The sequence below is a fragment of the Penicillium diatomitis genome (genome assembly GCF_028827545.1).
Source record: "Penicillium diatomitis strain IBT 30728 chromosome Unknown utg000013l_segment0_segment0, whole genome shotgun sequence".
Taxonomy (NCBI): Eukaryota; Fungi; Ascomycota; class Eurotiomycetes; order Eurotiales; family Aspergillaceae; genus Penicillium; species Penicillium diatomitis.
This window is the reverse complement of record NW_026623185.1, coordinates 652,800-665,203: the sequence shown is the minus strand read 5'-3', so window position 1 is coordinate 665,203 and position 12,404 is coordinate 652,800. Positions and strand designations below refer to the sequence as shown.

General features: G+C 45.6%; 2 protein-coding genes across 2 annotated transcripts; both read left to right on the top strand.

Moving 5' to 3' along the window:
- Nucleotides 1–2,883: 2,883 nt before the first annotated feature.
- N7539_008604 (uncharacterized protein) lies at nt 2,884–3,661 on the top strand (the record flags this gene model as incomplete). The annotated part of the gene is made up of 3 exons (XM_056938199.1): nt 2,884–2,903; nt 2,950–3,106; nt 3,221–3,661. 3 exons carry the CDS (start codon nt 2,884–2,886, stop codon nt 3,659–3,661), a joined length of 618 nt encoding a protein of 205 aa, XP_056786581.1.
- A 6,494-nt stretch (nt 3,662–10,155) lies between these two features.
- Nucleotides 10,156–10,521, top strand: N7539_008603 (purine and uridine phosphorylase; the record flags this gene model as incomplete). The annotated part of the gene is made up of 1 exon (XM_056938198.1): nt 10,156–10,521. One exon carries the CDS (start codon nt 10,156–10,158, stop codon nt 10,519–10,521), a length of 366 nt encoding a protein of 121 aa, XP_056786580.1.
- Between the last annotated feature and the right edge of the window lie 1,883 nt (nt 10,522–12,404).

Sequence of the window (12,404 nt, the reverse complement as noted above, 5' to 3'; positions counted from 1 at the left end):
CCTACTGTGAGGATCGTTGCCAGTAATCGTGGGTCTAGATGCTATCGGCTGAGCTTTAACTCTGTTGTTGTGAGACGAAAATAAGTATTGTAAGATGTAAAGAAAAGGATGCACTACAAAGTCTGTCCTCCCCGATTCATTCGCCAAGTGCGTTGCTCTTCATTATGCGACTATCGACTTCGCGGAAGGTTCTTTGAGACTTTGACACCGACTGTCTTACGTCAGTGAATTCCCCTTTCTTCGAACAACCTTGATAAGATAACATGAAAGATTGAGTCTAATTGCAACGAAATAATCTCGTCTTCGAATTTTGTCAAAATTGGATCATTTTTCGCTGTATTGTAATGTTCGTATGAGTGGCTAAGGTTTGCAAACAGGCAAGGACTGTTCAAATGCGTGTTCATGGTCAAAATATGACCGTTGATCTCGCAGCTAAAGTATTGGTGTGCCGTGCCATTTTATATCAGCCCTGGTGGCTTAAGACAGCCATCTGGCCTAGGGTAGTATCTAGAATCGAACGTAACATCCACCCAGTAGACAGAGGCCTTCCTCAACCTGTCGGCACTTTCCCGTAATGAAGGTTAGTACGAGAGAAAGAAACGCTGGCAGCCAATCAACTTAGATTAGTCACCAGGACACTTGAAAGCCATAGCTGATGCGGGAAATCCGGTCACGCTGAGCTCATCACGTGACTTTATTCCACACTAAAACTTCTAAACTATGATGAGCACATAACGCAAACAGGCTAGAAAATTGCCCGAACTCGATTTGAACGGGCAGTCTAGTGTACAGAAGACCACAAGCAGAGGGTCTACACTCTACCCACCGCTACCCGGGCGCGAAGGGACCATAGAAGACTGGTTTCTGTCTCGTCGAGGTCGCGGAAAGCAGGGCAAATCGTGACATAATATCAGGGAAAGTACCGTATGGTCCAGAACTCAGACTAGGTCGGTCGCCCTGAATCTCATGGAAAGGAAGTAAGACATAATCTGCCGGTTAGTCTAAGGGAGAATTAGCTTATTTCGAAGTGGTAATTACACTTAAAAACTGGATTCATACCACATAGGTCGGAGCGCCCATTCGCCCGAAATGGATCTGGTACAAGTGTCGTGATAGTACCGGAAATTGGGAACAAGAAGGGAGATCTTAATTGAGGGAAACCGGGGAGCAGCAAAAGATCCCTTTCTCTTGGAGCTAGGACCCTGGAGACGGAACTGTCGGAACGAAAGTTTGACCCATCCCTCACCTATGGGTTATATCACCATAACTAAACCAAATAGACCAATGCTGGCTGGTAGGCCGAGTGTGATCACCCGGCCGCCCAATCTGCTCTCCGTCAACCTGCGGATAGTAGCGAGGCTGCTACCTCCTTATCGCTTTTTTTCCTTTTCATCTTTTCAAGCCCCCAATAGGGCTATTCCGAGCGGTATCCACTTTCGACTGCCCCGTGGTGCTTCTTTTTACCTTTTTACTCTCGGGAAACCTGCGGTTTGTGGGATATCTTGAGACGAGAGATATCTCCCGAAATGAGCCACATAGACTACCGGATCACTCTCGATAAGGGGCGGAGATTCAGCCTCGATATAAATGATAAATGGAAGAATAGGTAGTCGAAAAAACCGCGGCGAGGTCCGAGTAATATTGCATTATCGTGCAACTGAAAGAAAAGCCAAGCCTGTCGCCTGCGTCTGAGTAGCTGTAATCAGACGCAGCTGTAACCGAGATCCACTATCTGGCATTCCGGCTTCCCGTTGCCGGCAGAATACCAACCAATTTCACTTGAGTTGTTTGCTTACCTAAAGATCAGAGATGGAGGCCAGCTTCCCCCGCTCCACACTTCCGTCCAGGTACCTACCTCTAGGGTGCCTTTGCCTCTTGGGGCTGATCGAGCGAGGGCCCACACATGTGTGATAGGCTTTCGGCGGCTATACGGGGGGCCATGGCCATGGCCTGCCACATTGCCACGACATACGCGCGATCACCACTTCCATAATGTCTCTTAGTCTGCGCGATCAGCAGTATTGTACTGTACTCACTAATTTTAACATGCTATCATGTTCGTGTGACATATGACATATGTCAAAAGGCTGTGTAGCTGAGTAGCTGGAGGGAACGGGACAAAAGGGAGCCATACCGCCTAATGCCCTTATGTAACGGCGCTGAAGATCACGGCACCAAATCTGTCCGGCCAACATCCAAAACTCCGTGATCAAAACCGGCCCTCCAATTCTATTGTCTCTTGTCCGCGTTAGCTCGTAATTCACTAGCAGGGGTAGTTTCACAAACAGAGACCTCCAGAGAAATGGGCTAGTCCAGGCTTCTATGTATGGCTCTTTAGCGTCAATCCCACCTCTACTAGCCCGGGGCCTCAGGGTCAAGGATTAGCGCCCCAAACCAGGAAATCTGATCTCGTTTACGTGGCCAAAAGTGTAGGAGAGTCAAGCCAGCGGGCCCTACAGGCAGGCAATCTTTTTCTATTGTCAAAAATTACCTTTGGTTTTACCAGTAGTAGTAGTAATGGGAGTGGTAGGCTAAACAAGTGTGAGAAAGAAGAAGAATGTCGGTATCATTAGCCAATCAGGGCTTGCAATTCACCCCTAATGTACTGCTCGACTGTTCTGGATTTCGAACTGTGATCGTCGCTGAGGACACGTCGTTGACATTCCCTCTGTGTTCAATGTGGTCATTGGGTGGTACCCCGTATCCACGCAGTCGCTTTCAGGCCCTTACTACTTCCATGAATTCGTCGGGCGGGACTTGAACACCCTCTTTCACAAAGTAGTATTGCTGCTACATCTTTATCATAAGGCCGACTGACCCTCTATACAGAAACCTGAGCACTGCACACATCATCAGTTTCTCGTGGCCAAGTCTGCCATCTCAATGGAGGGCCACTTTGAATGGTAAGTAGACGAACGAAATATCCACAATCGTTTCTAACGGATATAGCTCTATTTTGTCGGCCACAGTCACCTTTCAAGTTGGTCCGGCTCATGACCAAATCACCGTGGATTCTGCTGCTCTAGCTAAGCTCTCCAAGCCTTTGGAAACTCTCATCAACAATGTGGTGATTGATGCCAAAAGGAAGTGTATCGAGTGGTCCAAGGTCGATTTGAATACCTTCATAAGATTGTGTGATTTCGCCTCTTGAGGAGACTATACGCCGCCATCGCCTCAAATTTTCGAGGCATACTCACCGCCACCACTACCCTCAAAACAGGTCTTGGAGGTTGCTGAGACAAAGAAAGTCAGCAACGACTATTCAACTGGTACTTTCTGGGTGGAAGAAGAAGATGAATTTAGTTTCGAGTCTGCTGCTACAGCAGAAAATGAGCGGAAACCCCTCGGAGAGGTTCCTAATTCTGAGCCTCCCACCAACGTCATCCTGTCCGGCGAATCTGAAATAGCCGACAAAAAGCAAAGCGTGAGCATTCGGCAATTACGCGATACCTCTATCAATCCTCATCCTGGTTCGCTTGGCATGCGCGAGTGTCCAAGGTGCAAGTTGACAGCACCTCGTCATTCCGGCCCCTGGGAAGACTTTACCCCAGTCTTTGTTGATCAAGCTCGACTCTACGTGCTAGCAGATACATATGACATAGTGTCTCTGCGTAGTCTCGTTCTTCCGAAATTACATGCCACACTCAAAACATTCACATAATACCCTTCTGCAGTTGCCGGACTCATGGACTTCGTTCGATTCGTTTACTTAGAAACTGGACCTACCAGGGCTGACGGAGATGACGATAATTTACGGGCTCTAGTAGTGCGTTACATAACCTCCATTTCAGAGCGGATTGCCAACAACGTCGCTTTCAAGGCACTACTAGCGGAAGGTGGAGACTTTGCCGTAGATGCTTGGAAAACTATGCAAAAATTGAGCAGGGTGGAATCTGTTGAATAACACTCGAGCTGTTTGAGTTCGCAGGTGATTCAGAGTATACAACCATACTTACATCCTGTCTCGGGATCGATGAAGTCCGCGAGAGCTCACAGCTCGCTGAGCAGGACTCGTTTGTATGCTACAAAATTAGGGCATCCGAGAATAACACATCATCCGAGTGTAAAGATCATAGACTACAATAAAAGTAACGATACCGGGCGTTTCATCCTTTCAAAGCTTCTTGACCAATTTTCAACACTGAGAAGTGAAAAACAAAGATAGATAGATTCATTCAATTGATGTAGCATTAATAGTCAACGGCGATTTCTGCGATACAAGATTTTCTACATTTCTGGGTCTTTCTATAATCATACTTTCGATATAAGATCACAAGAGTTCAATTTCTTAAGCCAAGGAACATCTTTTGTTAAATAGAGAAGTAAGCCAGTGTGATACGTCGGGGTCCCTTGGCGTTTTGATCCTTCATGGGAAATTGATCGAGTAAGCGATTGCGATTATTTCACAATCGGAGTTGAACGATTCATCCCTGTTATGTTCTGTCATCCTACCACCCACATGCTTTCATTACAATCAGTAGGGCAAAGATTAGGAGGACAAATGAGAAAGTATACATGTCGAAATCGATATGAAAATAAGTATGCTCAATGTTGTTGGGAGAATGCGTCTGTTGGCTTGTCACAGGGCTAACATCGTGAGGAGCTGTGTCTACATGAGCTATGTTGCTCGACCAGCTCTCTCATCACAACTTTCTAAATGCCAGCCTACGTCACGGTTTCAAAGTTCAGCGTATATGGTGCACAAATGATCTGCATCTTGTATAGGATATTTCAATTCGTCTGATAGGCATTTACCGATCCCCGTATCCCCGAAGAGATAGTCATACCGCAAACTTTCCAGCATCATGTATGCCAATTTAGGGAGATATTTGCAGACTTGGATAAAAGGTGAACGAAGGTCTTCGCGCGTTATTTCGATGTTATTGAACATTTGTTGATCTTGGTGTATATATTCCCCGAGTTCATATGCCTCATCCTTTACGGGCTGATTTTTTTTATCAACAAGTTGACCAAACGAAAAAGAATATCTCCTCCCAATATGTATGGGCAGTGCGCTTTCAAAAGGTGAAGGTAAAGTTCAATGTTTAATTCCCAACTCAAAGCATTGTACAGCAAGCCATGAGCGTCCAACTCTGGATTTACGTTGAAGCCCCGCAGCCCTGAAAGTTCTTTCTTATTCTGTGTTGAGATGGCATGGCCGCACCAGCGTGACGCACACCCACGCGCACCACCAGCCAGTAGTTTAGATTGAACCTCTCACCAGATTCAATCTCACCATTTCTTTCTCCCTCTTTTGATCGGTGTTACGTCTTCCAGTAGCCCTCTAATACTCTGAAGACTTTCGTCAATCTTACGAAAGCCTTGGACTTGAAACAGATCTAGAGCCCCCGAAACGTACAGCCAGAGAGGATCATCTAGGCGTTCATTACCGTATTCGAAGATTATCGAGCAGACCTTCCGGCTTTCCTGCGTATCATAATTATAAACATTGTTATGCTCAAAGAAATCTATATTGAAGATCGCCCCATCTTCGAGGAGTTCAGTTACCATGGTAGATCGCAGATGACCAACGGCGTACCAAAGAGGATTACCACAATTAACATTCGCGCCGATCCTCCGAAGAGTGCAATACATCTTTTCATTTCTGCGAGCTCATGCAAAACAAAGTGAGGTGCCAAATTATGAATTGACCCCCTGGAAGGAATTTGGTTGCCTTTTTTGGAGCCAAAAATCAACGATCTCATCCCGTCCTTGAGCAATTGCGTAGAAGAGTCCGCTGGGCCCCAACTCATCTAACAAATATTTCTTCTTCACATAACCGAAAAGACTTTTAAACATCATTAAATTCCCGAAAGAAGCAGCAATTTCCATTATCTTGATCACAACCGACTTCAGGTCACGCGCTTTCTCAAGACCGAAAGGCCCGTGATGTGGATGGTTTCAGCATTTCCTCGAACCAGGTCCGTCTTTTGTAAGAGCGCGGCAAGATCAAATGCCGACAAGGCAAGATCAGGGAAATCATCCTCAAAGCAGCCTGGGTAGCCGTGGAATCTTGTATGCTCACATCTACACCCAATGATGCTGAATTCTTTTTTAACATTGTGACCCTCGCATATAAAATATTGAGATAAAACGTCCTTCAATCTTATCGAATCCTGAGAACGGAAAAAAAGAAGATGACATCTTTCTTGAATTTTTCCAGCTTTAGTAACGTGGTGGCAACAAAATCTTGATCCTGGAGAATTAAGTATTTCAGCAGCTCCTTGATATATTTAAATCCCCTGATCCCGCTGCTACCCAGTCTCGATGCAGTCTGCAAAGCCACCAGGGTCTCTTTTAGATTGTTGTATTTGTATATGGTATAACACGATAACCTTGCTCCGTTCGTCTTATTTGAGTAAGTCTTCACTCAGATGGGATTGTAGGGTTATACGAGAGATCGCAAAGTCTAGGATTTGTGGAATATTAGTCATCTTTCAACAGGGGAGAGTGTACAGAAGAGGCCTCCAGATGATGAACGAACCACCATCTATGAATCGGTACCGTGGCCAGGATTGGGAACATAATTCAAGCCATGATCCAAAAAAAGAGAGAAAAGCTGTTTTATGGACATATAATGGGACCATAGTTCAAAGACCTCACACAGTCCAAGGTGAGTCGCCTGAATCAAAGGACAGGCCAAAAGATTGATTGTGTTCATTTGACGAAAAATAGTCAAATTTGGAAATTGAAACATTTATTTTGACAATTGGTGCTGAGTAACACACCTCCAGATACGCTCGATTCCATTGGTCGACCTTGTTCACATAAGGAGTTGTTCCTAGGAGGAGGGAAGGTAATACCAGTTGACGTTCGGTCTTCTATCCTGTAAAAAACAAATCAATCGCGCTATGATTTTGATAGTATTGTGCACGTGCCATATAGCTTGTTTGAGCTATGCTTTGCGTCACTACCCTGGGATACTGTTGACTATATGGATGGGTGGGCCTAACAGGATTAAAGATGGAGAAAACGTATATAATAGACATAGTACCATTGAAAACCCTTGCATCTCCAAGTAGAATCAGTCTCCCATCTATCTTATACCATGCCGAGCTCTCGCTACGACCTCAGAAAAAGATCGATTTGAGGTCATCACCTCCTCCTATAGCTCAAAGAACAAACAGTAATACGCCAAGCACCAACATCATTGCACACAGTGATGAAGACGAAGCAATGTCAATGATTTCGGTTCAAGCACTTCGTGAACTATCAAATACCCAGATCTTTTATGCGCTGAAAGACCTGAAAAGGTTTACCACAGCGTGTGGCGAGGCAATCAAGATTCTAAGTGCAGCACTGGATGAGTCAGCCTTTAAGCTTTCTGTAACTCTGGACTCAACCAGTCCTATGAAACCGCAACAAGAAATGGAATGAACGTCTTTGCAAATATTCCAGTCGCCACATATATAAAAATGGCGTATCCTTACCGAGCTCCTTCCCTGTTCCCTTATACCGCTCGGGATAGAAAGAGGTTATGAGCTTCAAACCATATTGCGATAAGCCTCTTGGTCACATTACATTAACAAGAAAATGTCGGGTACGCCAAAAAGGGGAAAAAGACCAGATCGAAGAATGGGGTCATTGTTAACAACTACACAATGATTTGGCGACCTGCCTAATCATATGATTTTAAATATGATCGGCATTAAAGTTCTTCTTCCCGTTCTCTTCGTCTTCCGGTTTTCTGCATCTCTTTGAACATACAAGCAGCCCCTAGTTATGACATTAAAAGTGATCTAGCACCGTAGGCAAGGTGTTCGATAAAGTAGCAGTAAAAGACTGACATAATTCCACGCAACTCGGCCATCCCCTTCCAAGCAAGCCACAGAGTCGGTTTTCCATACTTCAGTAAAAACAATGCACGTTTTGTGCATCGCTAGATACCCAACACAGTGGCTAGCCAAAGCTCATGTCTAATTGGTGCTTGGGGGTCCCAACGGACAAAGAACACTACAAACTGAGAGCCCCACACATAGAAAGACTTATTGAGCATGTTGATGGTGGTGGGAGCCTTGATTGTCATGATTAATTCCCTAGCGATATCCGTTGAGACCTGGTTCTGGAAAGTCAGATAGGAAGAAAGTTGAAAAAGGCTGATGTGGCATCGACTGGACCACAACCGTACCCTCCAACAATTATCAATGTTCTGCCAGCACAACCTGGGTGTACATCCACAGTCATTTCATCTTTACCTAGACATCTGCCTGATCAGCCTCTGGTAATCCCGGGTCCTCGGGAAGCAGCGGTACGTGAGTACTGCAAATGGCTAGAATCACGCGCCACCGATGAGGAAAATAAAACAGATTTCAGAAACGTTTGCCAGGTGACGTTGAAGAATCATCTCGATCTTGAACTGATTCTTGAGGATCCAGACGCTGGTTTCTTTGTTCAGCGAGGAATTCAAATTGGAATAGCCCGCCGCTTCCTGCGTGAAATAAATGGACGGGCAAAAGTGACGAGACCAACCGCTCAAATTAGCCAAGGTGCTGGAGATACCCCTGGAAATGCCGGACAAGTTTGACAGCGATTTTTCTCACGCCGAGGTCTTTCTGACTCTACAGTGTGTTAGGAGGTAGGAATTTTGGGCGTAGTGGCGTTACAGTCAACTCTCGCTTATACCACGCCCTGCCATCCAACAAAAAAAGATGTGCTATACACAGTAAGTGAATGGTGCAACAAGTGGTTTGATGACTGATATTTCTGTCACTCAAAAATTAGTTAGAAACTGAGAATAGCTGGGTTCGAACCCATGTTGCTCAAAACCAGAATTACCAGCTACTGTAGGCCAATAAGCACCACTTTATAGAAAACCCCACTATCAGTCCGTACTTCATAAAGCTCATCTCATCAAGCGTCTTCTATTTCCTCCTATCCACTTGTAGCTTGGTAAATGAACCTTTTAAACCTTCTATCGGACGAATATTCTCCTCAGTAGCCCCTTCCTGCGACTAACCTACCGAAGCGAGAGCCCGTATAAGGCTCGAATTTGCGACTTGTATACGAAACTCATCCCAAAGAAAGATGGCCATCTCGTCCATATGCAAGCCGGACTTTTTGGGAAGATGGTCATGCAAGGCTTCTAGCGTCGAAGGGGTAACGGTTCGTCTGCGATCGACACGCCTTTGCGGAGCTTTGATGCTTCCGAACCAGCGAGGGTTATTGCTGATATTAATAATTGCACGTTTACTACATTCAGCGGCTTTGGCCATTTCTGTGGTTGTTAGTGATTTGCTCGATATCATGTCTCGAATCATTTCAAGCTTTGGGTGAGGGAGACTTGGAGCCATATTGTGGAGAGACGGGAGAAGGGTGGATCTGGACGGTGGTAAAGAGAGAATTGGCGAGGAAACCATGAAAGTCTGCAGAGGGGAAAGGGAGCGGATTCATCTGCCCTCCTTGCTGTCCCCTTTTGCCCAGTGAGCAAATGAAATGATTTCGGGGCGAAGATCTGGGGCATCCTGGATAGGAAGTGCGTGCACGTGACTTGGCGGGCTCAGGTTCCGGGGAGCTGAGTGGCACCGTCTTAAAGGTCCTCTCAAAGCTGCGGGCCTCAGAAAAGAGCGGTTAAACAGATAGCACATCGCATTCAGCTATGTTAGTCACCAACTGTGATTTGGTGGTTCTCGAATTCTGCATTTGAATTAATGAGAGATCTCTTCAAGTGATAAGGTTCAAACGTTTTTTTTTGGAAAATATTGGTTGCATATGGTACCAGGGCTCCCTTCGATCTGACTGTTTGGGTCGGGTCGACTCGTTCCTAGGAACGCCCCTCACTACCCGCCCCCACATGGAAGTATGAGCCACAATTATTTTCAAAAACAAATACTCCGTGAGGTGCGCCTACAGTATCCATCAACTATTCACTTTACGACCTCTCTCTTCGGAGCAAATCTGCCAAGGCCTTTGGTTCTGGGAGAAGAGAGAGTGCTTGGGTGAGATATTGAGTACTATTTAGCGCGTCTAAACAATCCGCCTGGTCGAGTGATTCCCATGTATATGGCTGAGAACCCCCTATCTCAGCCTGAGCAATCAGTGCCAGCACAAAACAAAGCTGGTCCCGAAAAATTCCCATGCCAAAAGCGACCCCGACACGATGCCTATACCATCGGTTAGGTATGCGCTCTTCCAAAAGAACAGACAGCAGCCAGAGCTATGCTAGATGAAGAGCACGAACCTCTTCCGACCCCTCGCAATGATCATAATCCATACACCCTTGGCTCAGTATGCGGCCACAACGTCGTCATAGCCTGCCTACCGAATATGGGAACCAACCCTGCCGCGACCGTTGCGACCTCAATGATAAACACGTTCCAGTCGATCAGGTTCGGAGTTATGGTAGGGATTGGCGGCGGAATTCCGTCGAAGGTCAATCTGGGTAATGTGGTGGTGAGCCAGCCTGTTGCGGACTATCACGGTGTTGTACAAGGGGATGTGGGGAAGCTGGAACGTGGTGGGCAGTTTGTCCACATAGGCTCGCTGAACCGACCTCCAAACGCGCTTCTTATTGCGTCGAACTAGCTGAAAAGTAATCACGAGATGTTCGGATCGAAGATAAATGAGTACCTGGATGATGTGGAACAGAGATTCCAACGACTGGAGCCAAAATATACCAGGCGCGAGGGCTTGGAAGACCCATTGTTGGTTTCGAAGAGGGGACGTCAAACTTTGGCCAAGAGCTCTTTTCTGTCTAGCCTATGGCAGGTGGTTATCAGAATGATTGCATATCTTCTTGGTTCATGGGCAATTACCCCGGCAAATGAGGAGAATAGGCAGCTACCACAGAAGGCAAAGGAAGCACGGACCCAAAGCGAAGTGAGGGTACATCATTGCCTGATCGCATTCGAGAACAAAGTGGTCAAGGACGCCCAGTCTCGAGAGAGGAAAGAAAGAAAAGAGAAGAGGCTACAGTTCATCCTGAGTTTTGAGACGGTGCGCGTGGTGTGTGTGGCACACGTGGTAGGCGTAGCACACGTGTCTCTTATCCTCCCATGTCCAATGCTCTCTCTCGTCCTGAGTCCGTTCAGTCCTGTCATGTTCACAACACTCGATATAATTGGCTACTACAAATTCTAAGAGATAAGAGATTATTGTAAGAAGAGAAATCAGTGCAGTCTCATTGAGTGCTAGGAGCTCGGGTACGCTCGGTCGGGGACTTGGCAAACTGAACGTGAGGACACCCAGGATGGGTCACGTGGGCTCTAGCCTGCCGTAAGTCAAGAACGTCATGACTTCGAAGGACTCGCAGATTCCCCCCAAGATAAATGATCCGAGGAGGATAGTTTAGAGGGATTCAAGAGTCAGAGTTGTCTTCTGCCGATACATACGTTGACGCACTCTGTAGCTCATAAGATATCCTTTCCCCCACGTATCACTACCTAATCCTAACCGTCTCTTCTCATAACTCGTATACGACCCAGTCCCCCTCTCGGACTATTCCCCTTTGGGAATTGTCCTCACAATTATAATAGACTTAACTTATATAGCGGAATACTATATAATTCAAACTATAGTAAAAGAGGGATTTTAAATTATAAATATTACTTCTGAGTTAATATTAATTAAACCTTTAAATTATAATAGTAACTTTAATAAGAATAGACTTCTTAAAACATTTTATAGCTCGGGTTGTGACGGGCCAGAGCCCGGTGGTTGACCATATGCTATAGCCTTCCGGATACCGCCTCGGTAGAAGGGGTCTGAGCGGGTTCCTACCCGAGATAGGATCGACGCTGTTGAGGACCGCGACCGGCTCCTATCCTTTCTTCTTTCCTTCCTCAAGATTGTTGTAAACAGCATGTTGGCCTAGTACAATTGAATCAATTCTGCCACGCCCTTCACACGGATAATACTATTAAAAGCTTAAATTATTCAAAAATAAGTCTAAAGTTATAGTAGATTTCTACTAGATACTATTCAATAAGGGATTAGATAAAGAAGAACCTTATTTCACTGGTCAAAATCCTAAGTAAAGATAATACGGCCGATATCTTTATACTACAAAATTTAAGGCTTCTTATTAGCCGACGGGTTGATGCCTGAGGCATTCAGGAATTCTTTTCAATTCAGTCGAAAATTTCTTTCAACCGATTCTTTTCACTGTATTTGAGATCCCTAGGCTGCGTTATTTAATACTGTACCTAATGCTATAGTCAGCTCTCGCGGTGGCCGGTACTATCTCGAAATTACCGAGGTTTACATTGCCTTTACCTACTGCTGGCTGTAACATGTATACAGCAAGCCTCTCACAATAATACTTAAGCCTAGGTCGGGCTTCGGGGGTGATATACGAGCAGTAAAATCAAAATGTGTTGTAAGTCGAAAGAGCTCAAAAACAACCCGAAGTCATTAGTTACTACCAGTCTGCCCGTATGCTGTAATACGACCGATATCATATACTTAGA